This window comes from Oreochromis aureus, linkage group 10 (assembly GCF_013358895.1).
Source record: "Oreochromis aureus strain Israel breed Guangdong linkage group 10, ZZ_aureus, whole genome shotgun sequence".
Classification (NCBI taxonomy): Eukaryota; Metazoa; Chordata; class Actinopteri; order Cichliformes; family Cichlidae; genus Oreochromis; species Oreochromis aureus.
Genome location: NC_052951.1, coordinates 12,562,275 through 12,586,280, shown reverse-complemented (window position 1 = coordinate 12,586,280; position 24,006 = coordinate 12,562,275). Strand labels below are relative to the sequence as shown.

The 24,006-nt window shown below is 42.0% G+C and overlaps 2 protein-coding genes across 2 annotated transcripts; both read right to left on the bottom strand.

Moving 5' to 3' along the window:
* Positions 1-264: 264 nt before the first annotated feature.
* si:ch211-284e13.4 (insulin receptor substrate 1-B) lies at positions 265-8,462 on the bottom strand. Its single transcript, XM_031752454.2, has 3 exons — positions 7,773-8,462; positions 3,154-6,291; positions 265-1,072 (listed from the first exon to the last, which is right to left on the bottom strand). Exons 1-3 carry the CDS (start codon positions 8,119-8,121, stop codon positions 1,065-1,067), a joined length of 3,495 nt encoding a protein of 1,164 aa, XP_031608314.2. The 5' UTR covers positions 8,122-8,462; the 3' UTR covers positions 265-1,064.
* A 4,475-nt stretch (positions 8,463-12,937) lies between these two features.
* gucy2d (guanylate cyclase 2D, retinal) lies at positions 12,938-22,004 on the bottom strand. Its single transcript, XM_031752455.2, has 18 exons — positions 21,140-22,004; positions 20,562-20,863; positions 20,064-20,436; positions 19,894-19,978; positions 19,709-19,823; positions 19,442-19,561; positions 19,252-19,332; positions 18,905-19,081; positions 18,668-18,821; positions 18,390-18,539; positions 18,106-18,254; positions 17,861-18,024; positions 17,123-17,315; positions 15,505-15,679; positions 14,556-14,654; positions 13,818-13,912; positions 13,651-13,733; positions 12,938-13,490 (listed from the first exon to the last, which is right to left on the bottom strand). The coding sequence occupies exons 1-18, from the start codon at positions 22,002-22,004 to the stop codon at positions 13,406-13,408; spliced, it is 3,465 nt and encodes a 1,154-aa protein (XP_031608315.1). The 3' UTR covers positions 12,938-13,405.
* Positions 22,005-24,006: the final 2,002 nt, after the last annotated feature.

The following is a 24,006-nucleotide window of genomic DNA, read 5'->3' as shown; positions in this document are numbered from 1 at the left end:
GCATGATGGGACATGTTAAGTTTATGCGGCTACATAAACATATATCCTGTGTGAGTGCACATGTGCAGCTTTGGGGATAAAGCTGAATTCTGTGTGAAAAAACACAGACTTTACACTCTAATGCATTTCACAAAGATTGCATAAGCTATGTGGGATTTTCACACAACCACTTCCCTATTGTCTGCAAAAAACTGACAGGAAACTGTGTTTTCATTTCTATAGCGCAAATCCGTTGCCAATTCCATCCACCACCCCAGAAAGAAGCACATTTTGAAGTCCTTCGGTAGCACAAAACCAGCGATCAATAAGTGTAAAGCCTTTTTTTTTGCAACTGTGTATGATAAATCAAATACATTTACAGTGGCAGGGCGTGTACGTGTATGAGCCCTCTGCCAAACTGCGTTTTCCTTCTCAGTTTGATGATCCTTTAACTTACATGGACAAAGGATGGTGTAGCATAAATAGTGATACAAAGGCAAAAACCACAGGATCCAATAATTAACACTCATTAAAACTCAGCTGAGATTGTTACATTATAGCAGCTGCCACTTGAAATCTTGAGACACAAGATTCCAATAGACTGGCTCAAACATCAATTAAAAGCAAATAAGGACATTTTTGAGATTCCCTGAAAGTGTTTTTGAAATACGAGCGTTAGTAACATGACAATATAGATCAAGTAGGCAAAAAGAAGAACAGGCTGTCCATGAATGTCATAATGGCCACCTGTGAGCTCACACCATTACACACCTAACTGTCATCCTTTATCTATATGAAGTTAAATGATGATCAGATGTTCTTTTTTTTATTATTAAAAACAAGGTTTAAAAAAAAGACATTTTTTCCTTACCCTGTGACTGTGTGTTGTGTATATGTGTGTGTCTGTGTGTGTGTGGTGTGTTTGGCACACATTTGGTTGACAGAAAACAGCAGACGGGATGGAGATGAGTTTTCCAGGGTTTCAGTGTTCAGACTCCAGTGTACAGTTCTGTTGTGGCAACAGATCGGGCTGCCACCCGTCCCCTGACGGACTGTCACTCTAAGATCCAAGACGAAGATGGAGATCAACAGTCTGGTAGGAAAGAATCAAAGATAGGCGTGAGCCTCAATTATATACCATAGCTTTGTTTTTATCGCTCCTTATTGTGCTTTATTTTTAAAGTATATATACTCACCACAATTTACGTAATAATCAAAGTGAATCAGATTTAAGTCTCCACACAGAAAATGTTAGAGAAAGCAAGGCAGCTTTTCACCAAAGCATATTGCTTTTGTTTAATCTAGAGCTCCTGCTGGCTGGTTGGGTAAATATCACATGACCCTAGATATCTTTCTAAAAGGATTTTCTGATTGGTTTCATGCACGCTGTTGCAGATGTCAATATTATGTGTCTCTGTGTCAAGCTTTATCAGCTCCAGGCATTTTCATATGTTTCTTCCCTTTATGATCCACCTGAGCAACAAGAAGTCACTGCCCTGACTCTGATCCAGTCAGGAAAATGAAGTCAGCGGCACCGACAAGCAAACATCTTGGGTTTATCGCTTGTGACCTACAGAAAAGGATCCCGCGAAATAAATTCATTAAAGAATAATCTCGCGGCGCAACCGCAAATACTTAATCAAGATAAGCTCGGAAAGGAGCGCAAATAAATGAAAGTGCGGTTTGAAAAGCTATGAGTCAGTCTAACCACTTGCACCGTGCATCATTAGTGTCAAATGTCTGTCTGCCGCCTCAACACTCTGGCCGTCTCTACCCAGGTATGCTTGCAGCTTTGTGCACTGGATTTCTGTTTTACCATTCAGCTGATGAAGACGAGCTTTTGCTTAATTTCTTAAAATCTTTAGGTGAACACAGTATATTATATAGACTGTGTGCGCTTGCTGTACTATAGCTTTCATACAAATAGGATTGGAGCCCATGTGTTTTAATTATTACTCATTACAGTTTAATATTGTTTTAATTGATGATTAATTGAGGTTTAATTTCCTTTTTTTGCCTTAAATGGAAAACCAAACCATCCCGAATTAAAATTGGCTGCCAGTTTATAACGATCACATGCTGCATGTTCAGACATTTTCATAGCATTGGATAAATGCTCTTTATCTGAATAAATAAAATGCGCGCATGTGATTGGTCCTCTCAGAAATATTAATATTAACCTTTTTATTTATTTTTTATTTATCACATGCAGCCTTTAACAGTTTAGTTTGTGACATGTGCATGTCAAGAATGTACATCCATCAAAAATCATATTCAGTCACTAACCGTTTAATAACTGTCATCTGAGCAATGTGAGGGAAACCTCGAAGCTGCCATGTGAAATGCAACAGCCAACAGGACACCCACACATAAATATAAACACCTTGCTTGCGTTCTGTCCCCTCTACCTCCATTTATGTGAAATGGCTCATTACCAGCAGACAAATCAATTGGCTCTGCTCTCTGAACACCCACTTGTGATAATAAGAGACTCTACAGGCAACCCACAGACTGGAAATATGGCGCTGCCCACCAGCTTGAAGCCAAGGTACACATCAGTAAAAGATGAAAGGAGAAAGAGTGACTAAGACCCAGACATGAGCTCTGTCTGTGGATTATGCACGTCACATGAAAAAGTTTTCGCTAGACAAATATTATCAGGAATCACATTTTAACTTGTGTTTTTGCCTATTTAAAAACAATAATCTATTCTTCTCGCTCTCTTTAAACATCAAAGATTAGGGCTGATCTAATCTTTTGATAATTAAATGGCTTATATTACTCTGATGTTACGATATTCATTTTCTTAATAGAGATCAAGAGAAGTACAGTTTTGGCCTTTTTGCTTAAATGATCGGGATTGTTTTTAACTATTTGATTGACAGTAAGTAGATATTTTCCTCCTCAGTTTCAGAAATCACATCAAAAATAATTTCCAGATTTGAATTATTCTCGAAATCGAAGGAAACAACTGCAGTGTCGACCACACATGGTCCTGCAGCCGTGAGGCCAAAACTGACAAAACAGAAATCTCCAGCCATGGTATAAAAAGAATTATAAATGTATCCGCAGAATATTTACACATTTAATTTTCTTAACACTAAAGAGCTAATCACAACTTATCACTCAACAAGTAATACATAATTCAACATGAACTGGCTTTGTAGCGCTTACCTTGACCATCTTTTCTACTGTTCTGGTGTGCTCTCAATTCTTCCGATTTATAGAAATCAATACTGGCGTAAGTGTTGAGGCTGGAGCCAGCACTGCTACCCATAGCACTTCCTCCCATGTTGTAGGCAGAAGAGGTGTGCTCCACTCCAGCTTGAGGGCTCTCCTTAATGGCCAAGTCAAGGTCAATATAATTAAGGCCTTGTTCTCCAGATGAGGTGGAGGCTTGAGGTGGAGGTGTGGCAGACATACTAGCAGCCTGCCCGCTCTCCCACAGTGAGCAGTCCAAACCATGCCGATGGCTCGCTGCCTGGCTGCCCTCTGGGAAGAGGGAGGTAGAAGAGGATGCGTGGCGTGGTAATGAGGGGGGTGAATTAAATGTCTCTGGGCAGTGGCTTAGGCGTCCCTGCTGGTCACCTCGGACCAGTCTGCTGCTCCGCTCCGGAGACTGGAAGGACTTCACTGGGGAAAAGCCCAAACCTGTCTCCTGCTCCACAGGTAAGGGTTGACCAGAGTGGATGGCAGGTCGTGCTGAAGTGCTGGGATCTGAGGCTTTGCTGTCCGTAAATGGAGGCGGGACTTCTGTCAGCGCTGCTGCTGTCTTTATTTTTGTTCTGTAGCCCAGGTTGCCCTCTGCGGCCAGAGGAGAGGACGTGCCGTGCTCGTGTCGGGCCTTGGGGGCAACAGCTGGTGGGCCCTGTTGGGTGCTGAATGTGGATCTAACATGAGTCACTGGTGTTGAGGATTTCCCTAAATCCATGCTGACGTACTCAGCAGAGGTGGACAATGGTGCAGAGAAGCTGCGGGGAAGGTTAGCAGGATTATCATGGCAGAGGAGCGGTTGATTCACGGGTCGGAGCGTTCCGTGGATCACAGGACGTTCGGAACCTGCACATCGTCCTTCGCCATATTTACTGTCTTCCTTGAAGACAATACTGACATACTCACCAACATTCTGAGACACTGATGGCGGCAGATTCTCTTTAACCCTGGGCAGCGTGTTTGCTTTAGTAATGTCTGAAGACACGCTGAGGGGACGACCACGTCTTTGCTGCTTTGGACTCTTACTGCTCGATGCACGTTTTTGATGGTGACGCCCGTCTTTCGTGCTTGTTCCTGCACTCTTGTATTCTGCTCCGGTTCTTAATAAACTTAACCCTCTCCCCGCTGATATGGACTTGTCTTCGAGGCTTTCACTGCTGGCAGAGCTGGAGGAGAAAGAAGAGGAAGACATGGAAAGTTGGCAGCTTCCAGCAGCGCCCATTGCAATTTTGTTTCTCTTGCTATATCCAACTCCTCCTCCCCGTCCAGCACTATCGTGCCCACTGCCTTCTTTTTTTCCTTCTCCTTTGTTCAAGTCGTCCTCAAAGCGAGTATAGAGAGTGTGTTGATAAGCTCGTGGCAGTGAGAAGTAGGAGTTGAACATTTTTGGTTGAAGTTGGTGCTGCTCAGGATGGGAAGGCGGTGTGCTGCAAGCAGAGCGGCTGCTGACTGGTGAGATGTTCATGTAGTCACTGGCAGCCCGGCTCTCCATGTTGCCCCTGCTATCCCACATGCCTAGTCCATGCAGGTCTGTGGAGCTGCTGCTATTGGGAGACATGACCATGTAGCCCTCAGAACTGGGCTGGCGGATATGCTGAGGGGGGGACACACTGTTGTTGGGGGTCATGGCCATGTATTCGTCATCTGCCCCGGGTTTAGCACCGGCGTCAGAAATACCTATTGAGAGAGAAAGTGAAACAGGAGGAGACGTCACTCCAGGCAACATTGACATGTAGCCACTATCCACAGCTGCTCCTCTGTCCACTTCTCCCCCGCTTTTGTCAGACCTCTTCCTATTCTCCCCTACTACATCAAGTTGCCCACCCCCAACTCTCAGTCTGCCTGAATCATGGTGCAAATCAGCTCGCTGTCTGTTAGCGCTCTGCGACATGATGGCGTATTCTTCATCCTCCTCATCATCTTCATCTTTTCTATGTGGAGTCAGCCGCTCATGGGACGCCAAAGGCAGGGAAGCCCTCTTACTGAGCAGTCTGCGTTCTGCCTCTGATTCACGACTGGATGAACGGCGCAGTATCCGTCTGCCTTTGGAGCGATGATGGGAACCAAGCAGACTCTCTCGCTGTCCCATGACGATATAGCTGGAGGAGCCTTCTCCGTGTACGTGATGTCCTGACAGGAGCAGAGAGTGCTCGCCGGGACTGGAGCCGTACTCATCTGAGGATCCATAGTCGCTCGGTGAACCTGAAACAGAAACTCTTTGTGATACACGAGGGTAGGAGCAGATCGTCATGCCTCCCACCGCTGCCCCGACTAGTCCGCACTCTGAGCCATGACCAGAGCTGGAGGACAGACTCGGCGCAGGGGAAGGAGCAGGGTTAGGTGTGTAACGTGCAAGGCTGAGGGTAATCTTAGCAGGGGTTGGGGCCCGGGTGGGCTTGGGTCTCAGCGTTGGGGTAGTTGAGCAGGATCCATTGAGACTTGGGCTGGAGCTGGCCCACGTCCCTTTGGCACTTGCTCCACTCTCCTCTGACCTGGCTCCGATGCTGGCTGTTCGCGCCCTTGGAAACCCGTGGCGCGATGTAGGTGATGTGCTCGTGCTGCTGCCTCCTGTTCCAGGGGTCTCCGTGCGTGCCCGTCTCGAGAAACCCACCTGGCTCGGTGGCAGATTTGGGTGATGACGACGGCTTGGGACACTGATAGGATTTGAAGCAGTACCACCTCCACATGATGTTCCCACAGACTGAGATTTACTGCGCTGACGGAACTCCTCACTAAGGGCCTTCATGGCCTCCAGCAGGGTCTCGTGCATGTTCTGAGCCACCACGGAGTCATCCACCTGCATCCAGAACTCTCCGGGGCCGGTAATTGCTGAGCGCCCCACCTCAATGAAGAAAAAATTCTCTGAATGACCACATCTGCGGACATTCATCAGCTGCAACACTACAGAGGCCACATCAGAGTTGAGCTTGACAAAGTTGACTGTCTTGTCAGTTAGGCACAGCCGGTAGATGCCTACTAAATTCCTGGCATGTCCAAGACCTTTAGGCCAAACCTTGACCTGCCACACTTCCTTGAAGGTTGGAACAGGAGATGGAGAGCTACACTCTCCACTGCTTCCATAGTCTTCAGGGGTTTTACCTAGAAAAACAGTAAAGAATAAATAAAACAATTAGGGGATTTAATGATTACAGACATACATACAAGAAAAAAAAAGAGGGGTTTAATTCAAACATAGCCTGCTGAAATACTAACGAAAGCCAAAATGACAGTAATAAGTAATGCTTTGTTACTCTATCGTAAGTAAATTGCCATATGCAAGAATACTGCCAAACAGCTCTGCTGCAGCCAATTTATCACCATCACTTTTAAGCTACAGCTCATAATTAATTAAGCCTTAAAAGCTATAGAAAGCATCCACTAAAACGCATCATGCTCAACTGTGATACAAGACATTATAATTCTGCTCAGTGCCAATCAAATGACAAATTGCAGACCCCCCCCCCCCCCTCACAATCAGTGTTATTTTCAGTAAACAACAAACAATCTGCTGGTTTGCTCCAATCCACCAGAGAAAGAGAAAATATTAGGAATGAACTCCACAGAAATTAATATAAGATGTAATATATTAATGTGCTTCAATCTATCTCTCTGTCTTTTTTTGCAAGACTCTCGCCTAATTACGATCAGCTGCACATTAAAATTAAAATAAACATTGTTTTATTGTGACTGTGCCTGAGCCATACCCTGAACAAAATGGGGGTCTTCTGTTCTCTAATGTGTATCTGTTAAGGGTTCCACAACAACATATTAGAGCTGGGCAAGCCCATCAGTCTCAAATAACTGAAATGCAAAGGCAGAACAGGCAGGGAGGGTGGGTGGTGGTGGTGCTCAGCTCCGGCATAAGGATAACAACGTAAACACGAGGATAACCAACAGAAACACAATTTCCAGCGCAGAGCGCACTAACGATGCCATCTCCTCCCTACCAGCAACAGCACCGCGTAACACAAATGTAGGTTAGGCGAACGGCAGTCGGAGCTGTGCAGAAAAACAAAAACACGGGCTCCAGCGGAGTGCACCGCGATAGGCTGCTACTATATGATGCATCCCTTGGATGGTTGCTATATGCCCACTGCGCCATGCAGAAGCACACCGTCGTATGAAAACGGGCTGCATTTTGGTCACAAGAAGGGATCATCTCGTGTTTTTACAGGCGGATGCTGTTTAACGCATCCAATTATGTTTTTGCTGACGGATAATAATCCGCAGGTTGTGACTGTATTAAAGCACTGCTTATTGAGATTGTGCTGCACAAACACACAGCACATGCCGCCCATAGCGTGTCGGTCTAAACCGTTCAATAGGATCCACCTGCCTCTTGGTTAAAATACATCACCCTCCAAACTGCATTGCTTACACTATATGGGTACAATTAAAACACAAAAACCTACAGTTAAAGAAAATCAAAGAAAATATTCAAATAATTCGAGCCAGTGATATGCAGAGAGACACCAGGATGGCCGAGCCAAAATAGTGTATGGAGAACAAATAGCCTACGGCAGGATAGGCCTGATGCAGAAACAGACAGAAGAAATCACATCACACTTTTCATATCTTACAGTTGCCCTGGAGGTCCAGCATTGCTTGGTACCACTCATTTTGGACCTCCTCGCTGTCTGCGGCGATGGCAAAGCTCTCGCTGCGGGTATAAAGCACTATCATGTGCTTGTTCTTCGAATCTGCCCGCTTGTTGATGTTGAAGCAAGTCTCCAGGTTCAGGACTTTTTTGGGCACAGGTGATTTACTGCGGAATTTCTTCTCGTTCTCGTAGTACTCAAGTCGAGCGGGACCATGCTCCGAGGCCGCCCTCAGCACGAAAAATCGCCGGTGCATTGATTTATGCTTGCGGAGATACCCGCTTTTCTGTACATCTTCATAGTTCTGCGGCTCGGCTGCTTGGTTCTCCATTGCCAAAGCAGGCGAGCGATGGTTATTATAAACAATTATTCTCGGGGGGGGAAATAATGTCCATGCGTATTCCTCATTTATCCATCCCAACTACATCCCTCGTCCTCCCCGCGTTCACGTTTAAGTGTCCAGCATGTGTGAGGAGGCGCAGGATGGGGAGAATCAGCCAAGCCAAAGCATGTTTTGGGTTTGGTATCATATTGTGAATCCAGCAGCCGCAGGAGGATCCGCGCACCGAGCGTGCACAGCGTCCACCGCCGCTCGTCCCGCAGCCCAGCCCAGTCCCCAAGTCCAACCACGGTGCGGTTCAGCTGCTTAAGGACGTCTCCTCCACCTGTCTGAGGTTGCCCATAGCCACTCTGTATTCACCACTGTCAGATTAGGCAGGATAATAACGACACCCCCGGTAAAGACTTTCGAAATAAAAGCCTTAGGAATTGAAGAAGGGGGGAGCTACAACCGGAGCCGCTTAATTCGGACATTTTTATCACTTCTCTTGAAATGATAACGTAAAACGATAAGTGTGGCCAGCATTTTTAATAAGTCTTGGGTTTGTACACTGTTTCCAAATGTTGAACATTAGAGTTGTACTGCCTCATCCAGCATCACATTTAGTGATTTCAGTAACTTTGCTGTGCATTCTAATCGTTCTAACCTTTACTCCCCCACAGTTTTGGTGGTAATGCAGTAACACAGTGAAATGTAACACATTACTGTTACATTTCTCTGTAAGAAACTAATGTAACGCTTTGCTGATTTTAAATTCAAATTCACTTTAGTTCAGTTGGTTAAATTTAAGAGAGAAGAGCCTACTCCCAGTGCCTTGCTAAGATTATTATTTTTCCCTCTCTGGGCTGGTTTTACACAAAATTTGCCGTTGGCTTTGCAGTAGTACCATAATAAAGATGGTAAGAGAAGGATCTTATGATCTAATATGACCATTGTAAGCAAAGGGATTTGTGCTGATATGTGGGCATATATAAGTTTTTATTGTTAATCAAGTGGCATGTGCTTGTCGTATTAACATAAACGTGAAGTTATTTAAATTAGTAAATTTCAATATGCATTTAAACATTACAGATTTTAAATTTTTAAAAGCTGAATTTCAGTTTCTTTTTCTAAATAATGACCTCAACACAGCTCACCAATCATCGTTTGAGAAAGAGTAACGTGAAGTTACAGGAGCAGTCAACACTGCAGTGTATTCACAGCTGCATTATATGGATTCTAATATCCTGCTGGTTCAGGAAGACAGAGTATTGTGACAAATGCATCGACTGTACTAATGTGAGTTGTATTGTGAAAGACAACCTGCTCTGTTTCCGCTCTCCCCCGCCTCTCTGTGGCTAACTTGACTTGCATCCGTTAGACTGACACCTCCAAGCCGGTGCCAGTCAAATGCCAGGGGTGCTTCGGGGCTGCTGGGGTGCACAGAGGAACGCGGTGTTCAGGCCACGAACACTTGGTGCGTGGCGTTGTGGACGGTCGGCCAGCTTATATCGTATTGTTCCACAATTTTCCAGCAGATTTTACCCAGTTGACTGTACAAAGACACGAGGAAAACAACTGCAGAACGTGCTGCTTGAGAGGTCGGGGATACGCAGCCATAGGCCAAATACATTTTGGGGGTAGTCGAATGTCAAGCAGCCATTAAATTCATATGTGCGTATTTTATGCAGAGTCCGCTCTTGAGTCCACGGAATCTGCTGGCAAAATGCAATTTTTTATAAAAAAATAGCTAGAAAATCGTTACTTTTTTTTACACGTTTAGAAAACCGAGTTAGCCCAATTAATTCGTTCTTTTCAATTCCAGTTATTTTTAATAACAAAAACATGTAAGAAAAAAAGAAAAGAAAAACAAATTATTAATAATAATCACATATTTCTGGAACTACTGATAAAATTGGTTGCCTTGGCGATCAGTTGCGAAATGTTGTGGTTGAATTTGAAGATAATAAACACAAGTCAGATACACTCATCTGCAGGCTACATCATATTGCCCTATTGCTGTTTAACAGTCTTATCTGCTGGGAGCAACAAACACACTTAAACAGAACCAGGATTTCACACAATAGGGTTGTGATAAGCTTGTGAATGCGGATTTAAGGTAGTTTTTATATAATTATTATTATGATCCATAAATACGGAGATAATGCAGAAATACTAATGTATAAAGCATAAACTGATTTCTATCCAAGCAGCAAATCAACTATAATAAATAGCAGTTCAGAAAGATTCTGTCTCATACTGTAGATGATAGTCTGTAGTTAAATCTGAGGGGTGTGATTGCACCAAAAAGTGCCAAAAAAGGTTTGGCACAGCAACCTGTCAACATGTCCTCATAGCAGCCCTTGTTAGTGGCAGTAGAAAGAATTGCTTTTGAGCTGTCATTGTCCTCAGGGACAATTCCTGGTAGCGGTGCAGACACAGTCTGTTCTTAAATTTGTTTACGATGTGCAGGGTATTGCACAGAAGTTGCATTATGTAAAGCCTTCCTTACATTTTCATTTGATTGTTCCACTACCGAATAAAGCAGAGTCACACCAGCCCAAGTAAGCTCAAAGCTTGTTAGCATCATTGGCTCAGCAAAGTGGGGAGTTTCACGACTCACACTGAGCTGCTGCATTTTCTTAAATAAGCGTAGTTGTAATGTAGCTCATAGTTTAAGTATGCTCCATCAGCACTGCTTCAAACCTTATACCCTTAAAACATGCATGAACAGATTTCACAGCTTCAACCTACCTGTGATTTATATTGTGATTTACTGTTTTTTACTGAATTTTATTGGTTCATTTCAAAAGCATATTGCAGTGCAGCGTCAGGGCATCTGGGAAAATAGCCCCGACACACTCAGCAGTAGGCAGACAAACATAAGAAGACACAGTCTTCACTAAAACACATTTTATTTACAGAAACACAGTTATATCACTTTGAAAATGAACAATACAGTGCATTCAATATTGATGAGATCTATGTGTTTGGCAAATTGTTTAAAAATCTAAAAAAAAAAAAAAAAGAAAAGAAAAGAAAAGAAAAGAAAAAAAAAAGTAGGTCTTACCTATAGGCCTACCACAGAATTACACAAAAGAAAGAAATATTCAGACCACTTTCCCCATGTTCGTCCTCTTGATTCGGGACCTTCCAGGTTGTCTTCATCTGGGGTTTAATCACGCCTGGAAAGGGTGCTAAACACTTAATGGTGTGAAAGACTACACCACAAGCAACCTGATAATCAAGTCATCAGACCTCTGTTTTTTTGTCCATATGCTGAGCTGCTGCGACAAACTGCTGTAGGTTAAAAGTGGCCAGCAGCCAGCTGCCTGCAGCCTGAAAACTGCTTTTAGAGGAAAATCACATCCTCACATTGTCTGCCTATTGTTGCTTCAATATCAGTGCCGTGGCAGACAATTAGCAGGGCGACACAGAGTGAGAGAACAATGTGGCTGCTGGCTTTTTGAATACACCGTGATAAAAACCCTCATGTTTTGTTGATATCTCCTGTTGTGTCAGGGGTTTAGGGAACTCGAGCAGGAGAAAAATTTCAAAAATCCCCTAACCCTGCAGGGTACGAAGAAAAAATAACTATGTACACATGTACAGTATATACATCCCCAAGCCAAAAACAAGTGACTTAGAGGACTCCACCCTCCTGTTTTCCTATTTTCCTCTTCACATGCATCTGCGATTTGTTCTGTAAAACAGGATTCCCTAGGGGTGGGCATCGGAGGTGGACATGCAATCTCAGAGGAACTTTAGATACTGCCGCTGTTTGGAGAGTTCCCAAACAAAAATTCAGACATTTTCCTGCAGAAGATGGCGATACATGTGAAAAATCCAAGTCTGCTGAAGCATGTTATTAGAGATCATTTCAGTCAATTGATTCAAACGTTCTGTGCATCAGTGCAGAACACACATACTGTATTAAATAAGGTCTTCCTATTACTGTCTTGTTAAGACCCCGTTGAACACACAGCACGTTCAGTCATGCATGCAGCGTGTTTCAGTAATAGGCTGCATGCAGTGTTAGTGCACTGTTAGTGACAAATGGTTTGGGCCTTACATCTTTTATGTTTTGATAGAAAATGTCAACATAGTGTAAAGCAGTACACATTTAATTAGAAAGAACACACGGTTAATGTAGTCTCACAAAGAAAAGAAAGTATTACAGCGAGAGAAGCATAACGCAGATGTGCATGATAAAGAAGAATAGGATAAAGACGTATTTGTTATTAAGTGGTGTTTTTGATGAATTTTAAATTTACTGTTTTCAAAATTTAAAAAAAGCAAACACAAAAATATTAATTTTTTGATTAATATGACGAATTACAGTCATTTACTTACATTCACAAACAGAAAAGAATAATTTTAGTAGTCGAGTCATTTCAGTTCAGATCAGAATTTTTTGTTTTAAATGAGTTTTTGTCAGATTTCTAAAAATATTTATTCTTACTTGCTTAAATAAATTTGTTAAGCACTGCATATTGCTAATATCCAGCTAGAAACAAACAGGCCACAGATGTAAATCAAATGTTTAAAGACCAAGTGGCCAAAGAGGAATTGTGTTTATTTTTTAGATATATTTTAATAAAACTATAAAATATCAAATCCACCATGTTTTAATATATATATAGATTTTGATCACTTTTGGGTGGCATGGCTTCTTTCATCATCTGTAAACAGCACTGCCGCTACAAAAGCAAAATCAGAGCTACCCTCGACCTGAGCTCTAAATGTACTATCCAGGTTTGTAGCTGAAATTGCTATAAAAATGTATTAATGTTTTCATTCTGTGTTGTTGTGACAGGGTTAATGCCTCTAAAGTGAGTCCAGTGTAGACACCATTATAGCTGAGATGAATAATCAGGCAGTAATAGCTTCCACCATTAAGGTGTTTATGACAGCATCCCTCCAGAATCTCTATAAAGCACGTGGTTCAGTACAAATACATACAGTACAGCACACCAGCATTACACACAATACTGTAATCATATTTGTAGACACTTTCATCGTTACTCCGTTCTGTTAGGCAAAATGTGCTGTTCTATAAACCTACACATTTTGGATCTGCAGTGTCACTTTTGTCTATTTTTGGTATAAAACATCCAATAAACATATAGAGCATAGACAGTTTCACCTACTTTTTTCATACAAGAGCAAAGGATTGATTGATGTGATTAATATAGACATTTTCTTTAGTCTTGTGTGTAGTTGCTGTCAGATATTGCATGTTCAACTTTTCAGTCAATGATCTACCTCTGATCACTTTCCAATGATAAACCACGGGCTAGTTTGTCTTCTTCTGTCGATCCAGGAATTTTTGTCTTCTGTCGGCGGGTATCTCTTCTAAACTGATCACATGAGTGCTTCCCCTGTAATAGGAAACACACCTTTTTATGCACCGTAAATTGGAACAAAGAAAACAACAAGCAACTTTGATTGCAGTAACTTTTTCTTTAAAATGATCAAAACGGATTCAGTCGGACAAATCACATTTACTAACATGTGTAAATGACAGAACCATTCTCTTACCCTGGAAGGTCTCGAGGATCGGGCAGAGGTTTGGTGAAATCCTCCTTACCCACCAACCAATAAGTGGTCTCAATACCTTTTCCCTACAAATAAACAATCATCAGCAATCGGTTGCTAAGAGCACATATCTAATGCTTCAGCAGGTGTCCATTTTTCATTTTATTTACCTTTAGCTCTGTCAGGCCTCTGACATCAATTTTATATCCGAGGTTCAAGCTCTTCAGGACATCAACTGTGCTTTGGTTGACATGGATTCTGTAAGCTATGCAAATACAGGCGAAACCTTAGCTTTGGCACAGATACACAGTTTAATATAAAATCTTGGGCTTGGAGGATTCACGGGTTTAAAATGACTAAGTCTACAAGACTGGGCAGAAAACAGACTGTCCTTCTGAGGTTAAGCCACTTGGTGGCAGCATATTACCCATTACCCTTCATATTAAAAAAATCAGTATAATCATGTAGCAAATACCTGTTATTTTAGATTAAGTGTGACTGAAACTACCACTGATCAGTTGAATGTGAATGTTTTTCATTACAATTTTTTAATTACAATTATTTACTGAGAACACTATTAAATGAGAGGGTTTTTTCATTTCCTTTTCTTTTTACTTTTTTTAATTACAGGGCATTTACTAAATGTGTGCACCTTGTAGAAGGTTGCCAAGAAAAACTTGGTCATTGACGCCATTTATTCCGAAACTTTAAATTGGCCTCTAATTCTGCTGATAGCCTTAAAGGATTAGGAAGGACTCCTCACTCAAAGCCCTATTTAGCTTCAAGCAGCATGCACACAAACCGAAAGACACCTGACCTCCCTCCCACTATTCCAGCATTAGAAAAAAGGAAAAGAAGAGCAAAAGAAAGAAACATGTGGTTCATACAATCATGCACAAGACACTCACGCAACCCTGTGGACTCCATTCGAGATGCTGTGTTGACAGTGTCTCCAAACAGACAGTACCGAGGCATCGTAAGGCCGACTACTCCTGCTACAACTGGGCCTGCAAACAACAGTACACATAAGTTACAAAGACTTCCTCCATAACAATACCTTACATCATAAAATATTCTTTATACTGGTATGCTTTCAAGACTTTTTCTCTACAGTTTCAACCCAGTATATGAAAATATAGCGTCTGTGCACATAAAGAAAGTCACAGTATAGAGTCAGAAGTCCAGAGTATGCAGTGTGTTAATTGGATGACAGCACTCTAAGTGGATAGTGTTTCACTCTTCCAGGAATAAGCTCCAGACACAGATAAAGGAGGTAAAAATGCCTCCTCGTCATTGCAGCTTTAGTCCCTGTGGTCCTATTCCTCTGAATTCACTTTGGATTTAATTTGCACTGTTTTACTTTTTACGCATGTATTTGACTTTTATAAGCAGGTGTGTGGATAGATCATTATGGACCTTTTTCTTCAGATTAAATTCTAAACCCAGAATTTTTTATAATTTATAATTTTTTTTAAAATAATTTTTTCTTTTATCCTGTCTTCCTTCTCTCATCCCAACCGGTCGCAGCAGATGGACGGCCCTCCATGAGCCTGGTTCTGACGGAGGTTTCTACCTGTTAAAAAGGAGTTTTTCTCTCCCACTGTCGCCAGATTGCTTGCTCATAGGGGGTCATATGATTGTTGTTGTTTTTTCCTCTGTATGTATTATTGTAGGGTCTACCTTAAAAACATAAAGCGCCTTGAGGCGTCTGTTGTTGTGATTTGGCGCCGTATAAATAAAATTGAATTGAATTAAATTTCACAGCATCTCCAGTTAGGGATCTTCGCGAGAAGCTTAAAGCTTAAATCACACATTCAGGGTTTGTCACAGCACAGAAAGGATGAACACATTATTTACCACTGTGCAGGCCAACACGTATTCTGATTTTGAGATCAGGCATGTGCCTCGCCTTGAAGGTCCCAATGCAGTGGAGGATGTCAAGAGACATGTTGGCCATTTCAGCTGCATGACGATTGCCGTTCCTGTTGGGGACCCCTGAGGCTACCATGTAGGCATCTCCAATAGTTTCCACCTAGAAGAGAAAAAGAGGAGAGTTGAACACAAACTGATATCATAGAAGTCAAAAATTTGGACACACCCTCTCATTCAGTGTTTTTTCTTTATTTTTACAACTTTCTACATTGTAGACACATACTGAAGACATCAAATATATGAAGCAAGATATATGGAATTATGTCACAAAGACAAAATGATAAGTAACTCTAAATATGTCTTATATTTTAGATTCCTCAAAGTAGCCACTCTTTGCTTTGCCAACAGCGCTGCAAACCCTTGGCCTTCTCTCAGTCAGCTTCATGATGTAGTCACCTGAAATGGTTTTCACCTCACAGGTGTGCCTTGTCAGGGTTCATTTGTTAATATCTTGCCTTCTTAATGGGGTTGGGACCATCAGTTGTGTTGTGCAGAAGTACACAGCTGACAACTGTTGGAATTCATATTAAGGTAAGAACCAACCAGCTAAGTAAAGCGAAACGACAGTCCATTATTTTAAGAACTGAAGGTCAGTCAGTTCAGAAAATTGCTAAAACTTTGAATGTGTCCTCAAGTGCAGTCACAAAAACCATCAAACACTACGACGAAACTGGCTCAAATGATGACAGTTCCAGACAAGGAAGACCTCTGCTGTTGAGGATAAATTCATCCGAGTCACCAGCACCTCAGATTAGAGCCCAGATAAATGCCACACAGAGTTCAAGTAGCAGGCACATCTCTACATCAACTGCTCAGAGGAGACTGCACGAATCAGGCCTTTATGGAGAAATAGCTGCCAGATGGCCTGACCTCCACAGTCGCCCGACCTAAACCCAATCAAGATGGTTTGGGATGAGATGGACTGCAGAGTGACGGCAAGAGGGCCAACAAGTCCTCAGCATCTCTGGGAACAGTAATCAAAGTAAGCAAGGCATGTCTATTTTGAAGAATCCAAAATATAAAACACGTTTTAACTTATATCACACTTTTCTTTTCTTTACTACGTAATTCATATGTGTTCATTCATAGTTTTGATGCCTTCAGTCAGAATCTACAATGTAAATAGTCATCTAAATAAAGAAAAACCATTAAATGAGAAGGTGTGTCTTTGATAATGATGATTACATATCTCTGGGTAGCTCCTAATTTTTTCCCAAAAGGATGACAATAAAGGAATAACAAAGGAGCTACAGGAAAGAAATGACATGGCTACAATAACACATCAGTTATCAGTTAAATCTATGTCGTTTCTAGTGAACTTTGGTTGGTCATCACATAAATATATTCTATATAATACTGTTATATAATATAAAATACAAAATATATATTTCATTTTGTTTGCCAGGACAGATGAAGGAAGCAGCAATAGAGTGCAATGGCATGTAACATGGGGAAATGAACCATGGGTGGTGGAGCAAAGGCTCAGCCTGAGTGCAGCTATCTGGGTGACATTTATGTCATATGTTGGTATTTCAACATTCACCTTGTAGACATCATGCAGCAGAATGATAGCATCAAAAAGTGAGTAGAGGTCATTGAGTAGGTTGACCACCTCAATGGGTTCGCTAAGAGATGAAATGGTGGAGAAGCCCACAATGTCACTGAAGTACAGAGTGATCTCATTGAAATGCTCTGGTTTGACAGGCTTGCCTGTCTTCAGTGCCTGGGCCACAGACCTAAAGGAGAATTGGATAAGTGGAAAAGATGCATATATGAAAACAACTTCTCTCACAAAAACGTGAGACATATGAAATGTTCAGGACATATAGACATTCAGCTTTAGTTCTTATTTCTAAAAACGTGCAAGAACTACATATCAATATGGAGTCAACAGTTTAATACAGATCTGCCGCTGTTGTATATGTTCTTGTATAACTATATGACTAAAGTAAATTCAGCTTTTAGTTTAATGAGACAACTGAAAAAAATCTCATCTCATAGTTTCTGAGCATTGCTTATGGTACATTTATTAATGTTTCAACAAATCAGAGAATAACTGGAATACACCTGAGATATTTCTGTTTAACTCCACAAATTTATCTCAAATTGCTTCTACAGAGTGCAGCAAGCCTCTGAACCAAGCACTGATCCAGCAACAGCTTGAGGTGTTGACTAATCTGCCAACCCCAGAAGGTAATCATGTTCAAAACTCAATACCTAAGGCTATGGAGTCAATCCTGTCATGTCTTTCATGTGCTAACGAAAGCTGATGGAAACTCACTTGGGCAACATCTGAGCCACCAGATTGTCAGTCTTCTGCCTCTCCACCTCCAGCTCCTCCGTCCTCTCTCTGATCAGATCCTCTAAGTTGGAGGAGTACTGTTCCAACATGCGCAGCATGGAGTCAATGATGTTGGTTTTCTTTCCCTTGGTGATGCTCTTGAACTGTCACATGGAGAGAAAGACTCAGCTGTGTCCACCTAGCTACAGACTAACATGTGAAAACATACAAACATGTATTTATACCTGTTTGAAGATATCATCAAAGGTCGGCCTCCGCTCTGGTTCTTCACTCCAGGCCTGTTTCATGACCTGTATCACGTCCACCGGGGCCTCCTCCACTGATATGACAGGCCGACACAAAGGCGGAGGCTCCTTGACCTTGTTGATAATCTCTGTCATCATACACACAAACAAAAAACCCGCCCAGGCAGAAACATTAGTGCAAGATTTAGTTTAACCAGTCTTGTCAGCTAACTGTGATTGAAACTGTTAATGAAAAGTACTAAAAGTAGTGCCATATTACTTACCTTTTGGAGGCATGTCCAACATGCAGAAAGGTGCAGAGCGAGAGACGACCTCCTGGCAAACAATGGAGAAACTGTAGACATCACCTGCAAAAGTGCCCCTCCTCCTCTGACTAGAACTTCGCAGCAGCTCAGGAGCCGTCCAAAGTAGATCTTTTTTTTTAGGAAAACAAAGTGCACAGTTAGTAAAAAATGATACATGCAAACAAAAATTACAATAATAATTATTACGTGCATGTGCATGTGCATGTGCATGTGCATGTGCATGTGCATGCACTCACCCTCTGGCTTTTCATCTGTGTCAATATTTTGGGCAATCCAAATATCATTGAACCCGTAATCTGTCACCTTCAGCACAAAACGCCCATCTACCACACAGTTACGGGATTTGAGTCGACCGTGGATGATATCACGATGGTGCAGGTACTTCATACCCTGATGACAGTTTGTAGAAATGTGTGACAAACATGGTAAAATAAGAAATGAAACACTGACAGATCACCTTATAAATCTCTTACCCGGATCAGATCCATTAACAAGGAAGACTTGAACATCCAGTCGAGACGCACTTCTTCATTGCTGAGCAAATCCTCCAAGCTGCCCCTGGTGCAGTGCTCAATCACAACGCCAAAGATCCCAGAGTCGAAGAACAGCCCCAGTAACAGATTGAGGTTCTCGTGCCTCATTTCTCTGAGCTGAGAAGCAAACAGTGGCAATATTAGATATCAGTTCACTGTAACTTTTGTGACCAGGGTGATAAGGCAAATTCAGATGACCAAATGGTTTCTGGCTACAGTTAAGATTCAGTTATCCATTAAAAAACATATATAGCCCTTTTCTGCCCTTCCCTCATATTTTCATTTACCTTGACAAAGACACTCTCAGTGTTGTTATAGACGCATGATACTGATCCAGCGGGACATTTCTTCAGCCAAACCCAGTCACCCTGACATTTAAACAAACAATAAATTATTTGTGACACCAATAACATCAGAAAGGCTTCAGCTTCTAAACACTTTACTGAAGTTTACTGAATGTGAACATCTGACTCTCACCTCAAAAACAGCAACATTCGAGCTGTCTGGCGTGGAGGCTAAGTAGCTACGGCCGGACACTGAGTGGTGAGGCGTCTTCATATCCCCCTGGCTTTTCGCTATACTATCATCATTTAGCTTCTGCTTACACACAGGGTTCAAAGAGGATGTGTAAGCTCAGAGTAAACAATGTGCAGCTTTCATACAGTCCATACTACTGTAGGTATGTAGTGCATGCATTTCAGAGAGAAGCCAAAGACAGCAGTATTGATTCAGCACAGAACTCACCCGCTTGCTGACTTGGGTATTGATGAAGACCAGGTCATCAAGGGTCAGCACCACCTTTGTCGATCCACCACTGTGGCCACCACCTCCAAAGCTGAACCCAACTTTGCCATCTCTCCTGAAAAGACCGAAAACAATCATTACATATTTTGTAAGCTACACAAGCCTGAACAAAATCAGATACATACCTGTAGCGAAGAAAGATGTTTACTAAAAATCCAATCAACGAAATGAACATCAGGAAAAGGAAGAAGACAGCAGCCGAACTTATGCCTTGGGAGAGAACCACAAAGACAGTTTGAATGCACTGGCTTATTTTTAAATGTGTTTTTAGCAATGGCACTACAAGAACAATCACCTCCAGTACAGGCAAAGTATGGGCTAAACCAACAGGTTGAGTCTTTGCTGGGAGTGCTCCCTGCAAAATGGATTGAACGGCCGAGATATTTCAAGCCCCCGCTCTTGCTGTCCGTGTGAGAAGCATGAAGCGAATGAGTGGAGTACAGGGTGTTGCCGATGCCGCTGTAGTCCAGGACCACGTATTGAGCTTGCATGCCTTCACCGTTCCTGCCAGCCCTCAGGGGCTGATTGAATCCTTCGAACTCAAAGCCACCCTCGCCATCGGCCAGGATCCGACCAGTTACCCAGCGGCTTTCACTGGCGCGGGCCTGCTCAGCAGCCATAGCTGTGTAGTACATCATGTTGTAGATGGTGCCAAAGAATGGAGAAACCTTAAAGAAGGGACAGCACAGGAGCCATTTAAACTTCAGATTTGTGTCTTTTTCCTATCCTTTGAGATTTGTCTTTTACTTTCTGTCATTTCTTAATGAACTAGTTTCTTATTAGATGTTCTCACCTGCTCTGGGGCAGTGCTGGTACGTATTTCGTAGCTGTCCTGAGCTTGTTTGAAGGCCTCATAGAAATTGCGTTCACCAGAGTCCATGGTGATAGTTAAAACTCCATCATAGGCTTTCCGGAGCTTGGTGTCATTGCCCAACATATAGTAGGGTGCATCATTGTAGGGTAGTGAGTAGAGAAGGGTATCGTAGGGAATGAACACATAGCCACGATCAATCATGCGCATAGCCAAGGCTGTTGTCAGAAGTTGGTACTGGGCATGGCCACCAATCAGGACCGAGGGCATGCACATGATGACCACTAGAAAGTAAGGTTTAAAGACAGTTTATAATCCCAGTTCATGTGAAATATAGCATGTGCAGGCTTTGTAACTCTGTGAGGTCTGATTAGCTTAGTTACTCTACCCTAACCTGAACCCCAACCCTATGTTTTGGAAATTAGAGGAAAAAAATAATATTCAGATATCACATCACAGTCTTAGTGGTTAGAGTTATGGTTCCTGTCATTGCTGATGATAATTTAGACATCACAGGGTTAGTTTTGTCTAAGTTGAACTGTGTTTTCTTAGCAACTCACCTCTGACCCGGTCTGTCTCCCGCACTTTTGTCAAAGCTGCCCGAGGGCCTTCTTTGTTGTTCTCCATTGTGACCACCGGTTTAACAGGCAGGCCGAGGGCCCTAAGTGAAGAGGCCAGCTCATGCCCTGTGGCTTCCCACACGTCTGACTCCTCTGAGATTATGGCCACGTGGGCCCACCGAAAATATCGCAACACTGTAAAAAGTACATGAGAGGAGAGTGGCAGTGGCCTCATGAAAGTAGGATACATATGTCCTTTATTCATGTTGGGTTTGAGGCAGGCCCAGGAAAGATGCCCAAGATCCCACTCTTTGGCGTACAAAGCAGCTGAGGAGCAGTAGCCTGGGTTGGCTGGGCCCAGGTAAGCAGCTGCATAACCTTTGAGCCCAGCGAAGCGAGCCAGGGCACGGGATGACTGGCAGTCCTCATTGATCAGCTTGTAGTCATACCAGTACCCTTTATTGAGGTAGGTGTTCTTGTTTATGCGGTTGATGGCAAGGCTGGCAGCCAAGTCAGGGAGGGCTTTTGAGTATAATAGGTCACATGTCCAGGGTCCAACTAGAGCCATTGTGAAAGTGGTTGCAGAGGCTTGATGGGGGAAAAATGAGACTATGAGAAAGGGCAAAAGAAACCAGTTCCTCCACCAGCTCCTGGTGTGCTGCAGGGCAGATGATAGCAACTGTGGTCTGGATGATAATGACCTTTTTGACAATGATGACGATGCTGATAAAGATTCAAATCGACTACATCCGCTGAAAGTGTCTGTCCATATATGTTTTTTTCTCTTCCCTTTTATAAAGTTGTGCTGCCATCGCGGGTGGTAGGAGAGGTTGTGCAGACAGCAGGGGTCTATGTGTTGTGCCATTTTCTCACGCAGCTGTTTAGATGCTTCACACACAGAAGGCTAGTGGTGGCTGTTTAGCGTGAGAGTTTCTCTGTAAATGGGAATGTCTCCCTCTAGTCCAAAGCTGGACAGGTGACAGCACGACTCCAAGCCATCACTGCCAACGAAAAAAAAGGTGGAAAGAATGAGAAATGTTGTAGAACGACATTTAATCTGATCTGTGTTTGGGTCCTGCGTTTTTAAAATGCATCCATCAACACATAAGCTAGCCTCACATCCCACTGCAATGTTTTATTTACAGAATGTAATGTTGAATCTAATCAGTTATCCATCTGCTTCGGTGATGAAATGGTGCCCAGTGTCCCTGTCCTGTTCCTCTGAGAATTAATGGCATGTGTGTAACAAGCTGATTAGCTCTGCCCAGGCCATGCAGTTCAAATGGCAGATAACACGGAGCTAAATCTGGCCATCTCTTTCTTTAGTCTAGCTTCCTTTTCCCTGCCAAAGTCTTTCATTTCTTGCTTTCTCTGGAATCCCACTTCCTCAAATCAGCTTCTAGAAAAATCTTAAACTAAAAAAAAAGCAACAACAAAAAATTTTAAAGTGCAAAATGTAGCTTAGCAGGCCGTACATAGGTGATTCGGGTTCACCTTTAAGAGACACATAAGCTATTTTCTAAAGTTTAACTTGAATTTCTGGCCAATACAAACTGAATTTATTGAAATTAATTTTAAAGTATCCTATGTAAGTGTTAACACAACTGGAAATTCAATATATATTGCAATTTGATAATTCACATTTTCAGTGGTAGTAAGTGAGCACTGACAGCAGAGCAAAAGGCCTCAGCAGCTGCTTCTGGTGGGGTTAGAAAACAGTTTGGAAATGTTCCCATACATACTTTTTATATACATATATTAAATATATATGGGAACATAAGTATAAAAGCTTCAGTCAGCATCTTAACCCTGTGATGTCAAGTGTGTCATACTTTATACATGAGTTTTTGAGACCTTTACAGTGTGATTTTAACCCTTATCCATTTATATGTTAATATAAGCAATAAATTCCACAATAAAGGGTGAATGTAGAAAAAAATCTTCAAATTAAAGCTCAGACATGCATGCAAAATATTTTTATTTTATTTTTTTATGTGTTGTCTGTTTTTGTCAGAAGATTTAAGAAACACTCCAGCTTCAAAAACATAATTTTTGGGGAATTATTTCATGCTTTAGGCTTTAAATGCTGAAAGTTACAAGATTACTTGTAAAATAAATAAATAAATAAATAAAAATAAAGGTAGATCACAGAGAAGTTAAAAATCTTCTAAATTAGATTTCTTGATAAACAAATGTTAAATTTAAAACTGGGGATTAAACCACCTACAACTTTCAGTGTTTCTTAGCCTGTCCTAAAGCTAAGTTAAAGCACATGAGTAGCAACCATCAAGGCTCCTGAAAGTGGCTAATACTGACTTGGGCTTATCACTTGCTAATATCTTAAGAGGAGCAGGGACTAGAATGCACTAAGCTTGTTCTAATATGCCACTGAAAAATGCATCATTTTATTGAGTTAAATACCCCAAAAGTCTGTTTCAAAGTCAAAGACAGATCTAGTTTACAAGAGAAAAGTCAGTCCTTGAAATGTCAGTGGCCTCACCTATACAGAAGTGGCTGATGAACACATTGCTTTCATTAATAGTGACCGACCTATAGAAGAGAATTCAATAAAATAAATGTTACAAGAAAATAAATTCTGACCTGGAGCAGTTTTTCTACAAAGGAGCCATGTCAGGGTTGCAGTTTGTCCATCAGCACCATCCGAGCTCCAGGTGGATTAAGAATACTAAAGCACCCAGCAGGAGCAGATACCGGTGGTCCTTTGTTGAAAAAAACTACCATATGTAATCCAAAAGTCACGTGAAGTAAAAAGTAAACAAATAAATAAATAAAATCAGCTATCTCCACTTGTACCTAAAGTTCCCAAAGACAACACTGAAAATTAAATATATCCACATTTCCAGTAG